At 41.2% G+C, this 16,609-nt stretch overlaps 1 protein-coding gene across 1 annotated transcript in view; it reads right to left on the reverse strand.

Moving 5' to 3' along the window:
- Positions 1–1,169: 1,169 nt before the first annotated feature.
- Positions 1,170–16,609, reverse strand: part of DCC (DCC netrin 1 receptor) — a 1,045,544-nt gene continuing 1,030,104 nt past the window's right edge. Inside the window, exons 28-29 of the mRNA XM_038743415.1 lie at positions 12,493–12,635; positions 1,170–3,142 (exon numbers count right to left, since the gene is read on the reverse strand). Coding sequence (XP_038599343.1) covers positions 3,053–3,142; positions 12,493–12,635 — 233 coding nt within the window. The 3' untranslated portion in view covers positions 1,170–3,052. The remainder of the gene's footprint in view (positions 3,143–12,492; positions 12,636–16,609) is intronic.

Genomic DNA, 16,609 nt, shown 5'->3' on the forward strand with positions numbered 1-16,609 from the left:
GAATTACATTGTTAGGAGCAGTTCTAGAGATGAACACCATAAAATGTTCAGCAGAAGGTGTAGGGGAGGGAAAGAAGGGGTTCATGTGAGCCATGAAGGATGAGGTGGTGGCGTCCACCATGGAGCAGCAGTTGTCTGCTGCAGGAAGTAAACACAAAGAAAGATGGTTGTTGTTGGGGATGATGAAGATGATAAAATCACTGCTCCCCTGCTCTCCTGTCTCATTCTCCACTCTTTCTGCTTCTGGCCCACTCTCACACCCACACAAATCCCAGAAAGGCAGGATCTTGACCTCTTTCCTGCACCTTGAGGGGGATATGGTATCAGAGAACCACTGCAAAGAGTTAATATGCCCATACAGGAGGTGACTTAGAGCTAGAAGCAATAAGGGCCACAAACTAGGATTTACTTGCAACCACTGGTCAAACCAATTTTGCCACACAATCTTTCACATCAAAGGCCTATTATGGGTCTTGTTATAGCATTTTTAAACATAAACTATACAACTAGGAGTATTATGTTTAAAAATGATAAAACATTGTATAGTATTTAGCATTAGTAATATATCTAGTAATAGTATTATGAAGTGTAGTAATACTTTTTCGGAAGCATCATATGCATTCAGAAAATTGAAGACCCAAATCCAATTCATCGATTTCTCCTCCTGGGGATCAAGGACCAAACAAAATAGTTCTTGAGGTTTTGGATTGTTCTGATGCCTGTTTATTGTGAAAAGGAACACAAGTTCCTGGAAGTATTAACAAAGCTCATGGACAAAACCCTATTTCCCTGTTGTGTGGGTTTCATATTGCTGAGTAAAGATTCAGACAACTTTACAAACTCAGACAGAGCTTAAGTCCAAACACTCAAGAGGTTTTCTCAAGGACCAAGGATACCCTGAAGGCCATATTCTTCTTCTATGACTTAAAGAACAGTGAAATCTTCCCTTGGAAGGCAAAGGATGTTTTTAGAAACTATCTCCACCTGTTTGCCGAAGCAACAGCTCCATTCATGGGAGATTTAATTCCAAGGTGGAAAATGACTAGCCTCAGGGTTGAATCGAGGTTTGCATTGGAGGGGAGTGTGTGTGTGTGTGTGTGTGTGTGTGATTCCAAGGTGGAAAATGACTAGCCTCAGGGTTGAATGGAGGTTTGGAGGGGAGGGTGTGTGTGTGTCTGGTTAGATATGCACTTGGAATGCAAACCTACACATACACTGTTGGAAATATAGCACTCTCTCTATACATAGAGATATATATATCTCCCACTCTCATTAAAATAATGCCACTGAGTTCTCAGGAAGGAGTTCTTTAAAACCATCACTTTGGTGAAAGGAAGATTTCCACAAATAGTCTAAACCTTCTAATGAGCCATTTGAATGAGCCTCTCTTTGACATTAGATTTCCTCCCTGACACAAGGGAAAAAAAACTGAATTATTTCTTCTGTTCCATTGCCATTTGCTCAAAATATTTCATTCAGGGATTCACATATAATTACCCATCTAATAAAAGGAGCTATTAGGTTGTAAAGATCCTATCCCTTCCATGCTCTTTTAAAATTATGGCCCACTCAAGCTTGAAATCAAAGGCAGAGCTGAATGGAATAATTCAGCTGAAACTCTCTTATTGGGTTTTGCAGCCTCCTAACTGATAAATATTCAAATTAGCTCCCTTTTGGTGATTCAGCTGCATAAACAGGAATTTAACTCTGAATGCAGCTGAAAAATTCATTAACTAAATGTATGCACACAAAATTTCCTTAATTCAACCCATTAGTGTTGTGGATAAACATAGTGCTCTAAAGTTCAGGTTCCTTGTTGGCCTGGGTGGGGAAGGGTGAGGTGTGAGAAGGGAAGGGGATGAGGCAGGCAAGGAAGGGAAACACCACGGTATGGAAGGTCCACTGGATTTATGGGGAAGAATTTGAGAAGCAACATAGAGTATTCCCATCTACCTCACTCTGACTCAGGACTCAGGTTAGCGTCATGCTGCCAAGCCAGGAGTTTCGGGGCAGGGGGACACCATGGCACCTAAAGAATGGCCCTTTTGAAAGCAGCATCTTGTCCACTGTCCCTTCCTCGGAGTTGTGTTGGGTCTGGTTTTCATGGAGAGCTGCGGGAGCCACGGAAGTGGCGTTGAGCGGTGTGTGTGAACAAGCCACCTCGTAGGGGTCGGAGGGATCAATCAGGCGGGTTTGTCAGTCCCGGGGCGCTCCTGAGGAGGATTGGCCTCGGTGAAGTGCTGAAATGTCATCACAGTGTGGTATGGCAAAAAAAGCCACCCATATTTAGAAGTGGTCTATTACAAGCTTAAGCACGTAATTACCTTGTGTCTGAGAAGATTGCATATTGTATCCTCTTTTTGTAAGTGTACTGCAGCTGGCAGAGTGCCACTTGAGCAGATTTTTATGATCCTGTTCTCCATACACAAATGCTAACCAAGGATGGATTTACAAATACTTGCTGAAATTGGGTAAATTTTACAGCCGTTGCCAATACCCACCACTTGTGCAAGATGAATGACTGAGCAATGAAAAAAATAGGTGTACTTTTTTTGTGGTTTTTTTTTTTGTGCTGTTGGCAATATGTCCAATCCTTTGGTGCTATCGTTCCCATGGACATTTGGGATTTGTGAGTAAAAAACATTAAACTTGAGCTGATGTGATATGATATGCGCTTAAATAATGAACTGTGTGATGTAAGACTAGAGCTACACTTAAAGGACAACAAGCCTCCACAGGGGCATCTCTGTTATGCCCTGTGGGTACTTTTAACAGCTGGCTGATCAAAGGAGTGGCCAGAACTACTCTAGCAGCTTCTGCTTTGACCTTTGGGGTGAAGATGTGATGTTCTTTTGATTTTGATGAGGGGCCTCTGTCTCATCACTTGAAATGTAAGGTGATATTTCAGGATGTGGCATTTTACTACAGAACCCCTCTGAGCTCTGAATTGATGGTAGGATGCGTGCATGTGTCTGCATAAGTGTGCTGTGTATGAAATCCTGGTATGCTGCAATGTTCCTGGATAATTCAACTGCTCTATCGCCAATGACCGTTAGAAAGCTGAGCCTGTGATGGCATTGAGTTGCTTCATTAGCCCTTCCAGGCTTGCCATTTGTTCACTCAGATCGTCCTGTTCATACACCTGGAAAGAGACCAAATGCAAATGGTCAGTGCACAGTCCAACCCATGATTGAGCAGTCACAGTCAAAAGAAAAATGGCAAAACAGGTATCTTTGAGTGACTGTCTCCTGTTTTACTGAAAGAGATTGAGGGAGCCATAGCCTTATTCCACTAGGAAAGTTTTCTGGCATTTCCATAAGAAGTCTCAGATCCAACACCACCCTTTCCATGAGCTACAAAGACATAACTTTTTTTTTGTTTGTTTTGGTTCCTTCGGCTAAACACCTATGTTTGTAGTAGTACTTACTGAGTGCCCACTTGGTGTGGTACACTGTAGTGGCCACTGGAGAAGCACAGAATGCCCCATGTGGGACAGGGACTGTGTCCATCCTGATTAACCTGTATGCACCCCAGTGCTTAGTACAGTGAGTGGCACTTAATAAGCACTTAACAAACATTATTTTTAAAAGGTGTGCCCAGCACCTCCTGGATTGGAAAACTGGGGAAATATAAAGATTTAGGACCTGGGTTCTAATTCCACCTCTGCCACTTACCTGCTGGGTGACCTTGGGAAAGTCATTGCACTGCTCTGGGCCTCAATTCCTACATCTGCAAAATGAGGAGGGATTCAGTCCCCATTCTCACTCCTACTCCTACTCACTCACTCCATCTTACCTCATTCCCTTCCCCTCAGCACCTGTATATATGTATATATGTTTGTACATATTTATTACTCGATTTATTTATTTATTTTACTTGTACATATCTATTCTATTTATTTTATTTTGTTAGTATGTTTGGTTTTGTTCTCTGTCTCCCCCTTCTAGACCGTGAGCCCACTGTTGGGTAGGGACTGTCTCTATATGTTGCCAACTTGTACTTCCCAAGCGCTTAGTACAGTGTTCTGCACACAGTAAGCGCTCAATAAATACGATTGATTAAACTGAGAGTCTCATGTGGGACTTGACTATGTTATATCTACCTCAGGGCTTAGTATAGTGCCTGGAACAAAGCTCTTATCAAATTCCACAATCTTTACAAAAGACTGACCTTTTCTGAATTGCCAGTGTAGATGCAAGGTTATCACATCAAACACAATCCTTCACAGACATCTATTTTTATTATTGTTGTAGTGTACTCTCCCAAGTGCTTAGTACAGTGCTCTGCACACAGTAAGCACTCAATAAATAAGATTGAATGAATGCATAACAAAGGGACACGTTCCTTATCCACAAGGAACTTATGTGCTAATAGGGCCAGCAAACTGTTTTATGCCAAAGAGCCAAAGAGTTTCAGCGGTAGGTGTGTAACTTTTGGCCTTAAACATGACACTTGCTGTCATTAGGCTGTGCTGCACATAGTACAACGTGATGGTATCATTGTGCTGCTGATCTGCTTCACCACATCGGTTGTAGCAGCCAGCAGGAAGGATAGAGGAAATTGGAAAGAGAAGGGGGGAGGAGGAAAAGAAGGCGATGCCTGGATACTGTCATAAGGTAATTCAGAAAAAAAATGCAGTACTTTATCGTTGTCTAGGGATATGGGGAGGCTTGTCAGCATCTTGTCCCCAAAGCACCCCATAGCAATCCATACTATAAGGAAACAATGGATTTTGTGCCTAGCACTTAAATTGAATTCAGTATGTAATGTGAACTTTTGAATTATATCTTAAATAGGAGGAAGACCCTTTATATTTTATCTAAAAGGTCTGAGATTGTGAGTTTCCTTACACATCTAAGAGAGGATGGGTCCTTAGGTAATAAATCCATCATTTCACAGCTCTAGATGTTTTTTATACTTGATAGTTTGTCTCTAATTTGTAGGAAAAAACATGGTGGAACATCAGTGAATTCTTTGCAGGGGTCAGTAATCATGTGGAAGGAGCAGAAACCGTGGACACAATACACTAGAAGCAGCATGGCTCAGTGGAAAGAGCATGGGCTTTGGAGTCAGAGGTTATGGGTTTGAATCTCAGCTCTGCCAATTGTCAGCTGTGTGACTCTGGACAAGTCACTTAATTTCTCTGTGCCTCAGTTACCTCATCTGTAAAATGGAGATTAAAACTGTGAGCCCCCGTGGGACAACCTGATCACCTTGCAACCTCCCCAGCGCTTAGAACAGTGCTTTGCACATAGTAAGCGCTTAATAAATGCCATTGTTATTATTATTATTTCAATGAGTAGCAGTTTCCCCTGGAGCAGCATGCTTACAGCACCTTTAGCAGCTGTGAGGGGCAGGGGGGTGGATACTGTGGCTGATCCTCCTGGGAACAGCTTTGCCTTCAAAAATGTTGGAAATTTGCTGTCCTAAACCTCTGTCAATTCATTCATTCATTCAATCGTATTTATTGAGCACTTACTGTGTGCAGAGCACTGTACTAAGCGCTTGGGAAGTACATACATACATAGAGACGGTCCCTACCCAACAACGGGCTCACAGTCTAGAAGGGGGAGACAGACAACAAAACAAAACATGTAGACAGGTGTCAAAATCGTCAGAACAAATAGAATTAAAGCTATATGCACATCATTAACAAAATGAATAGTAAATATGTACAAGTAATAAATTGAGTAATAAATCTGTACAAATATATATATAGGTGCTGTGGGGAGGGGAAGGAGGGCGTGGGGGATGGGGAGGAGGAGAGGAAAAAGGGGGCTCAGTCTGGGAACATGCCCCCTTAGTGGAAATAGCCTAGACCTCTGGAGCAGGAGTCCTGGGTTCTAATCCCTGCTCTACCACTGGCATTTTGGTGGACCTTGGTTAAGTCCCTATACCTCTCTGTGCCCCAATTTCTTCTCCTATAAATAATAATAATCCTAGTATTTAAGTGCTTACTATGTACTAGGCACTGTATTAAGTGCTGGGGTGGGTACAAGCAAATTGGGTTGGACACAGACTCTGTCCCACCTAAGGCTCACAGTTTCAACTCCCATTTTACAGATGAAGTAGCTGAGGCACAGAAAAGTGATGTGACTTGCCTAAGGTTACACAGCAGACAAGTGGCATAGCTGGAATTAGAACCCATGACCTTCTGACTCCCAAGCCCACGGCCTATACCTTCTTTCCCTTCCTTTTAGATTGTGAGTCCCATTGCAATATTTGAGCAATTATTTTGTGTCTAGTTCACTGCTTTGTAGGTATTTGTACAGAGTAAGCTGTTAATAAATGCCATAATTAATACACAAAATTCAGGCCCCCAAACACATATTTAGATATTTAAGGACAGAAAAAGAATCAGTGGTACCAATCAATGCTTTTTAGCTGAAATTATTCTACTAACTGATTCTGAAATATACCTACTGTTCTTAAATTATGCAGGTAGTTTGCTAGTGCAACTGGTTTGTAGGGTGGAAGGAGGAAAGGTTTTGTAATAAAATTATCTATTCTATCTACTCTCTAATACTCTCCTTAATACAATGTTCTACATACAGTAAGCATTCACTAAATACCAATGATCAACTATTGTCCATGAGTGTATAAAGTGATAAATGTAGAAATGTGGTTTTAAACTAGCCACTTTGCCCTGTGAGGTTTAGAAAGGATCCATTAAGAGCACCTAATTTCCCCTCTTAATGGTATTATAGAAAAGGCTTCCAAACATAGAATTTTAAGAACATAAACCAGTGGCATTTGACAGGTTACTAGGTGCAGAGCACTGTACAAGGTATGAGGTACAATAAAATAGATTTGGTAGACAAAATCCTGCCCTAAGGAGGTTACAGTCTAGTGGGAGATAAAGATATTATTATAAAATATAGATAGGGGAAACGGTAGAGTATAAGGGAAGATACATAAGGTAAGGAGAAGCAGCATGGCTCAGTGGTAAGAGCCCGGGCTTTGGAGTCACAGGTCATGGGTTCAAATCCTGGCCCCACCAATTGTCAGCTGTGTGACTTTGGGCAAGCCACTTCACTTCTCCAGGACTCGGTTCCCTCATCTGTAAAATGAAGTTGAAGCCTGTGAGCCCCCCGTGGGACAACCTGATCACCTTGTACCCCCCCCCCACCTCGTGCTTAGAACAGTGCTTTGCACATAGTAAGTGCTTAAGAAATGCCATCATCATTATTATTATACATTAGTGCTTGTGGGTCTGGGATATGGTATTAAAGTATCAGACTGATGAAGGGTGATATGAGACTGAGGTCATGAGAGAATCAAAGTATTTAAGGGGCACAGACCCAAGTGCATATGTGATACACAAGGATGGGCGAATAGGTGGGGAAATGATGGGTTAGTCAAGGAAATACCCTTGCAGAAAGTCTGATTTTATCAGTGTCATCTTGGTCTGAACCATGATCTAACCAACCTAATATTAGGTTTCAGAATAGCAACAAGGGCTGCTTGAAGATACAGTGCATTATTCTTATTATTTCCCCTTTCCCCACTCCTCCATGGCCCTTTCTAGGGGTCAAAGTGGAAGAAGAAGCAGCATGGCTAGTGAAAAGAGCTTGGGGCTGGGAGTCAGAAGGATCAGGGTTCTAATTCCCGCTCCACCCCTTGTCTGCTGTGTGACTTTGGACAAATCACTTCACTTTTCTGTGCCTCAGTTACCTCATCTGTACAATGGGGATGAAGACTGTGAGCCCATGTGGGACAGGGACTGTGCTAACCTAATTATTATCTTGTATAACCCCAGCACTCAGTACAGTGCCTGGACACAGCAAGTGCTTAACAAATACCGTCATTATTACTGCAAATAAGGTGGGATGGTAGCCTAATCCAAATGACCATATTGTTGATAATGATGATAACTGGCAGTATTCGTTAAGTGCATATTCTGTGCCAAGCATTAAGTTCAATTCTTGGATAGATAGGACACAATCAGACTGGATATCATCCATGTCACACATTCATTCATTCATTCAATTGTATTTATTGAGGGCTTACTGTGTGCAGAGCACTGTACCAAGTGCTTGGGAAGTACAAGTTGGCAACATATAGAGATGGTCCCTACCCAACAGCGGGCTCACAGTCTAGAAGGGGGAGACGGACAACAAAACAAAACATATTAACAAAATAAAATAAATAGAATAGATATGTACAAGTAAAATAAATAGAGTAATAAATATGTACAAACATATATACATATATACAGGTACTGTGGGGAGGGGAAGGAGGTAAGGTGGGGGAGGGGGAGGAGGGGGACAGGAAGGAGGGGGCTCAGTCTGGGAAGGCTTCCTGCAGGAGGTGAGCTCTCAGTAGGGTTTTGAAGGGAGAAAGAGAGCTAGCATGGCAGATGTGCGGATGGAGGGCATTCCAGGCCAGGGGGAGGATGTGGGCCGGGGGTCGATGGCGGGACAGGCGAGAACGAGGCACAGTGAGGAGGTCAGTGGCAGAGGAGCGGAGGGTGAGGGCTGGGCTGTAGAAGGAAAGAAGGGAGGTGAGGTAGGAGGGGGTGAGGTGATGAAGAGCCTTGAAGCCAAGAGTGAGGAGTTTTTGCCTGATGCGTAGGCTGACTGGTAGCCGCTGGAGATTTTTGAGCTTCACTGTCAAGTAGGGAAGATATTTAATCTCCATTATACAAATAAAGAAACTGCCCAAAGTCATGCAGCAGGATTTTAACTAACAGGCCACTACCTTGAGGACTTGGATTTAGTCATGTCTTTTTCATTTCCAGAACTACCGTGGAGTACTAGGCCATAAGCTTCATGTTAACCTCAGTCAGTGAGGGCCAGATTTCTGTCATGTTCCTAGAGAGATTCAGTTAACGATGTTAGTTGAAAACACTTTTCCCTCCAGATGTGAAATCTTTTTACTTTCCATTCTTATTTGTTTGCATTAGGGGAAATGCCGCAGCAATTGCTGGCTGAAAAGGGGCTGTCAGGACCTCTAAGATTAAAAGCTTCCAGTAAAGAAATAGAGTTACACTTCACAGCTTGAATGATTTTGCTCACTATTCTTCATGAGCCATTTTGAAAAAAAGGCTTTCTGGGAAATATGTTAGAATGTATCTTGCATATTACGAGGCACACAAGGAACTCTTTCAAAATGTAGCTGAGGCTAACTGGAATGTGTTTTCCCCCTCTCTCAATGTATTTTTTAAATGCCTATGGCAAAAACTCTCTAAGAAAGATAATACTGATTTCAAAAAAGCACTAAAATCTGCGCACAGTGTACAACTGGCCACTGTAGTGATATTTTTAATCATTAAATTATCCCCCAGAGGTCTGTAAAAGCCACTGCTGCTTCAAAAGAGACATTTCTATCTAGGGAGTGGAGTAGGCATTTGGATAACCTGGCATGATGGTTACAGCAGGAGAGTATTTGGACAGAACAGATAATAAGGCTGAATATTATGTCACTCTCTAAATATCACTGAGAGCAACTATAAAATGGTGCAGGCTTGGGGAACATAGAGTATAACAAGTTCAGCCACATTAACATATCAGTTACATAAAAAATAGATTTTTATTTAAATTGGAATAAGTACTCATGCTTTTTTCCAAAATACCACAGTAGGAAAATTCTATATTTGATATGCTTCACTGATTGTGATACTGCTGACATTAAAACCAAAAGAAAGTTTACAGTCTTACATTTACATGAATCCTCATAAATGATTTTCTAGGGCAGAAATAGTTGGTTGATTCTTAATATTTTTTTTTCTTCAAACAAAATTTAGAATTTCCCAAGATTATTCTGCTCCCCAAATGCATGCAGCTTTGCACACCAATGATTTGAACTATTTAATATAGGTTTGTTATTTCATTCATTTCAAGTGCTTTATTCCCTATTTGCAAACTAGGCAAGATTCACATCTGGGTAGAGGAATCATCTGTGAATTAATTTACTTTCATTTCATGTGTTTTCATACCTTTGAAGAAGATGCAAATGCAATAACATAATTCAAACCAGCTTCTTTTTTTGTTTGTTTTTCCTTATCTTCCATTTAGAGAATAGTCCAATATAGTTATTCCTGTCTTCTTGCTTACTATCTGCTTTCTATCAGAATATAGTCCCAGGAATTGCATACCTTTCTAAATATTATTGCTTTGCTTTTCTCCTTAGTCTCCTCCAAATTAATACTTTTTTTCTGCTTGTCATTTTTCTCAATCCTTTTATCCTTTTACTCTTTACAACTCTCTGTCCCCAGTAGTACGATCTTTAATACTTCTGCATGAATTATTTATCCTCTCATTTTCTATTACAGTATTTTTTACTCATATGTGAACATCTTATTTCCCATTAAATGTATTTTATTTCTTCCCTTTTCCTGGTTTTCTCAATATTTCATTTATTGCTCTCTCTCCTCCATTTATTTCCTTATCATTTTCTTGTTGAAATCCTGAGCCATGTGTTTGCTCACCCTTTCTCCAAGCTTTCCCTGGAATCCCAGGGTCACCAGGATCATATGAGTGTCCCACACACTTAGTACAATGCTCTGCACACAGTAAGCATTCAATAAATACCATTAATTAACACACTGAGAATTTCTCTGTCATTCTTACCTTCCTCCAGGCCTGTCTCCCCACCCCGCTGCTCTCCTGGCATAAATCCAGATGATCTGGCTGTAGGGTGGTGTAGCAGATCAGACCTCCAGCCCTCAAATAGCCCTGACTATTGGCTTGGGAGTGAGGATAAGAAGGCATAAATAGAATAATAATAATTGTGGTATTTAAGTGTTTACAATGTGCCAGGCACTGTACTATGTGCTAAGGTGGATACAAGCAAATTTGGTTGGACACTGTCCCTGTCCCTTGTGGGGCTCACAGTCTCAATCCCCATTTGACAGATGAGGGAACTGAAGCACAGATAAGTGAAGTGACTTTCCCAAGGTCACACAACAGGCACGTGGTGAAGCAGGGCTTAGAATTCATGACCTTCTGACTCCCAGTACTGTGTTCTATCCACTATGCCACTCCCCTGCCCCCATAAACTCCTGAGGATTTTGGCTAAGCATGTTCTACTGAATTATGACCAAATAATATTGGTTATCATGCCCCACTTTGAGTAGATTGAAAGCAAGCCTGCTGATTTGAATGAAGGAGGGATGAGCCAGTAGATCTGCTCATTTCTTTTTTGCTTCTTTACTCTCATGTGTTATGCCCTGGGGCATAATTTGGATGACTGCTGATGACCTTAGGTCAGGGTTAAAGTAGCAAGGTGAAGCCGGTAATTAAAGAATTCATTGTGTAATTATGGCATTTGTTAAGTGCTTGCTATATTTCAAGCATTGTTCTAAGTGCTGGGGAAGATACAAATTAATCAGGTTGGACAGAGTATCTGTTCCAGATGGGACTCAAAGGTTAAGTGGGAGGGAGAGCAGGTACTGAATTCCCATTTTATAGTTGAGGAAACTGAGGGACAAAGAAATTAAGTGATTGCCTCTAGACTATAAGTTCATTGTAGGGAGGGAACATGACTATCAACTGTTATATTGTTATATTGTACTTCCCAAGCACTTAGTACAGTGCTCTGCACACAGTAAGCACTCAATAAATACGATTGAATGAATGAATGAATTGATTGATTATCATGTCACACAGCAAGCTAGCGGCAGAGCCAGGATTAGAACGCAGGTCCTCTGATTTCCAGGCCCCTGTTTTTTTCACTAGACCATGTCACGTCCTGTGCAAGTTATGCAAATAATGCGGGTCCCTCAAAATACTTTTGCAGAAACCTGAATAATTAGTGTTTTATTCTTATTGATGACCACTCCTGCCAATGTTTATTTTTCTGTTTAAAAGGGCAGCCAAGGTTGCCTATACCAGAGACAATCCTGAGCTCCAAATACACTTTTGCCACAAATGGTCATATTCTTAGGTGAAGACATGTTTTAGCTTGAGATGCCTGGGCAATTAATATCAGAGTATATTGCGGGAACTCAGCCAATGTGAACGTTACATAAAACATTCTTAGATTGCTTTTCTGTTTTTATTCACTAAAATGATAACTGTAGGCAGCTTCTTACCTGAACCATACAATCTGCAATTAAGTGTTCAAGCAAACTAGGCTTCTTAGTCCATGGTGTAGTGGATACAGCAGAGGCCCGGGAGTTAGAAGGTCATGGGTTCTAATCCCAGCTCTGCCACTTGTCTGCTGTGTGACCTTGGGAAAGTCACTTTATATCTCTATGCCTCAATTACCTCTTCTGTAAAATGGGGATTGAGACTGTGAGTCCCACATGGGACAGACACTGTGTCCAACCAAATTTGCTTGTATCCACCCCAGTGCTTAGTACAGTGCCTGGCACATAGTAAGCACTTAATAAATACATGCCAGAACCACAGGCATTTGGTGTAAGACTTTATATATAGGTCGACCAAGGCCAGGTGAACATTCAGATTTCAAAACAGCATGGAGTAAACTACTGTAATGAAGGCAGTATATTTCTCTACATTAGGGGTAGATTTTCAAAGCTGTTCTTACACTGGCAGGATCCTCTGTCTGTTTGTGTCCCTCTTCTGACACTTCTGGAGCCGTTGGTACAGACACTGGTAGCAAAGGAGATCTCGCCTTTCCAGCCAGTCCAAGGGATGCCGTTTTAACCTGAGCCTTGGGAAGGTTAGGCCCTGAAGCAGGAAAAAAAAAGATTCAGAGATGAAATATGTGCAAGCGATATGCAGAATATTAGCTCCCAAATCTTCAAATCCAAAACGAGCAGGTTGGAGTTGACTGCTTCTCAGTGAAGATACACAACAGATCGTATGTTTTTATGCTTTTTCTGTTGAAGTGAAGACAGACTCTCAACCTATGAATGATTTGATCTCTCTCAAAGCAACCTGGACAAAGGCTCTTGATTACACTTCCACTTCAACAGACTGCGAGCTTCAACCATAGTCATTCAAGAATTGCTACATGCAGAAAAATGAACCCTAGACTTATACGTACCCCCAAGCAGACATGCAAATTAATTGTAAACTACTTCACTGAAGCATGAAGAAAAAGGAACACATATACCAACCAGCACTGGGCAAAACATACACATAGCCATAAATCCCTATTTGTGACACAGAACTAAGTGCTGTCACAGAATTTGGTTACCTAGGAAACATATTGGCCAATGATGCTATGATGATAAACTAGGAAGCAGAAAGTCAACTCAAGAAGGCTAGCGTCTCTCCTTTAAAGGGGAATGGGTCTATCAAACCAGAGTATGGTGTTAAGTTCCAGACTCAGTGAAAGGTCTACAGAACTCTAGTGTACTTGCTGTACTTTGACTGCATCTATCTCACCGCTGACCTCTCACCCACGTCCTGCCTCTATCCCGGAACACCCTCCCTCTTCATATCGGACTCTCCCAACCTTCAGAGACTTATCGAAGGCACATCTCTTCTAAGAGGTCTTCCCTGCTTAAGCCCTCATTTCCTCTTCACCCACTCCCTTCTTCATCACTCTTCCACTTTGTTTTGCTCCCTCTAGTCACACCTCCCTCAGCCCCAAAGCACTTTTGTACATATCCATAATTCATTTATATTAATGTCTGTCCCCCCAGAAAACTATAAGTTCGTTGTGGGCAGTGAACATGTCTACCAACTCTATTACACTGTGCTCTCCCAAGTGCTTAGTACAGTGCTCTGCACACAGTAAGTTATTAATAAATATGATTGATTCAATCGTATTTATTGGGCACATATTCAGACACATTCCCTGTCCACAACGAGCTCACAGTCTAGTGCTGTCCATTTTCTCTTCCACTACTACAACTGGAGCCACTCCAGACTCTGTATCTGACTCTGAGCAGTTCCACCGAAGTCATTTATTGGCCAAAGACCAAGTAAAGCATGAAGCTCTGGAATATCTTGTGATGAGAAGCAACATAGCCTAGTGGATAGAGCCTGGGAGTCAGAAGGGCATGGGTTTTAATCTCATTTATGCTACTTGCCTGTTGTGTGACTTTGAACATGTCACAACTTCGCAGTTCCCTCATCTGTAAAATGGGGATTAAGATTGCCAGCCTGATGTGGACAGGGACTGTGTCTAACCCGATTTGCTTGTATCCTCCCCAGGGTTAGTACAGTGCCAGAGACATAGTAAGCACTTAAATACTACAGTTAATATTATTATTATATAGTCAGCAGACAACCACAGATGGCAACAGGTAAGGAGCTGGTAAGGAAAACTAAGATAGCAGTGGAGGTCAAAGTAAAGTAGAACATCCCAAAAGCCATATTAGTCCAATTAGCTTTCACCCTCCCCTTTCCCAACACCGGTCAGTGGTGGTGGTGGCAGTTTTAAGTGCTTGGCTGTTCTGGTAACAAATTATATTCACTTTTGCTCCTGCCACAGTCAATTAAGCAAATACGACATTTCAATTGGCAAACATATACCATTAACAAGACATTATTTTTCATGTTCACAGGATAGAAAAGATTATAAAGTGTTTGTGGGTCAGACACACTTGCAGACCTAGAATCACACTGGCAGTATCCTCTTCAAACTCAAGCTCTGAATTCAAAGTTTGGACTTTCCCCTTTTCTCTTCTTTCTCCTTATTGATCATCTATTTTCATATATTACACCTATATTGCACCCTAATTATTCTGTAGAGTACTTGGCACCCTCCGAATTCTCAGTAATGATTAATCATTGCAAAGATTGTCCACTTTGCCCATCAAGACCCACCATTTGGGCTTCAACTTCAAGTATACATGGATTCTAAAAATATTCCATCTCCACCAGGCCAGAGACCTTGAATATGCTTTAATATTAGTTGTAGATACTGAGGTTAATTAGATTTTCAATAGATTGCTTTCTCAGTGATCTTTAAATAACTAGGATAGCATAGAGAGCACATTTGTCAAAATGAGAGGCATTATAATAATAATAATACTAATGGCATTTATTAAACACTTACTATGTACAAAGCACTGTTCTAAGTGCTGGGGAGGTTACATGGTGATCAGGTTGTTCCACAGGGGGCTCACAGTCAATCCCCATTTTACAGATGAGGTAACTGAGGTGCAGAGAAGTTAAGTGACTTGCCCAAAGTCACACAGCTGACAACTGGCGGAGCCGGGATTTGAACCCATGACCACTGACTCCAAAGCCTGGGCTCTTTTCACTGAGCCATGCTGCTTCTCTAGTAAACACCAGCAATGGTGGCAAATTTTTAATTATGTATGAAAAACTGAATTCCAGATGGCCTGACAAGGTAAACTTGGAATAAAAAAGAAAGCAGACATAAAGTCTGTTTCTGGAAGAAGTCAAATATCACTGTGGTTTTGGTTAATATAATATACTAAAAGATGATCAAAATGAGACTAACATTTTTGAAGAGGGAATTCTACACAATAAAATCCTATTCTGCATGTAGTGTTTCATGCAAACTCCTTGAAACCACTTAGTAAAATTAAATGTAACAGCAAATGAACAAACTAAAAGAGAGATGATTTTTAGATCGTCAAATGGATGGAAATCTAAAAGGGCAGAATACTATATAAAGCAGTTGGTCCAGATGGAAGATTTAGCTTTCAGGATTTAACAATGGAAAAAAAGCCTGAAGCAATAGGGAAAAGAATGATTCAAGGTGAATAAAAGGGAATAGGTAAGGGATAGAAAGACAGGGCCTGTGAGGTAATGAGGGCATAAATAATTTAAGCTTCATTAGTAACTGCACTTTCTGATTTGTTTCTTGAAAGCCAGGGCTGGGCAGTTGTTTCATCATCATCTGACTTCATGATTTGATTACTTTTCTCTCTGTGGCTTAGCAAATTTACTCAAAGGATGGGTGCATTATTTTTGTACATCAATATATTTATACTGTTATATTTCAGAAAAACCCTGGACAAATTAGGTTTACAACTCATTGATTACTGTAATTGAGTCCTAAACCACTAAAATAATGTTTTTTTAAATCTTTTCAAATTCTTAATGAAAAGGAAAAATGGAAATTAAGGGGGTTTTCTTTATCTCCTGCAACCAACACACAATTACTTACCACCCCACCACAAAAAAACACTACCAAAAAACAAAACCAAAATAACCCAAATAGCATAACTGGATCAGGTTTAAGCAATCACTTTAACTTAATCAATGGCAGTAATGCTTCATGGGTGTTTAGTAAACAAACTCCTGAGCCTTTCTCAGGAATCCACATGCAAGGCCCTGGGGGAAATGGCTGGGGGAATTTTGGGAAGGAGAAGCAATGGGGCCTGGTCTCTCCTGGCCCCGCGACGTCCCATCCATCATGGTTCATTGTATTGTCCATCATTGCCCCACCATGGCTTCCATTGCTGGTAATCCGGAACAAGAATTAGGCTCTGAAGTCCCACCCGCCCCCCTCACAACCTTTTTTCCCTAACACCTCCAATCATCATTTGACAGGATGCTTTCCCTTGTAATCTCTCTCTACACATTTTCATTCTCAGACAGAATGTTAAGACCTTGACAAGAAGGAATTTGGAAAGGATGTGCTATGGCTTTTGGAGAACGCCTGGAATAGATGGATAACTTTATGCAGATGAACATCACTTTTGTCTTAACCTTATTTTTCTCATTACAGGTCCTATTGGAGGAGGACATAATGTGGGGGCCCTGAAAAGATT

Source organism: Tachyglossus aculeatus, chromosome 3, assembly GCF_015852505.1.
Source record: "Tachyglossus aculeatus isolate mTacAcu1 chromosome 3, mTacAcu1.pri, whole genome shotgun sequence".
NCBI classification, from domain to species: Eukaryota; Metazoa; Chordata; class Mammalia; order Monotremata; family Tachyglossidae; genus Tachyglossus; species Tachyglossus aculeatus.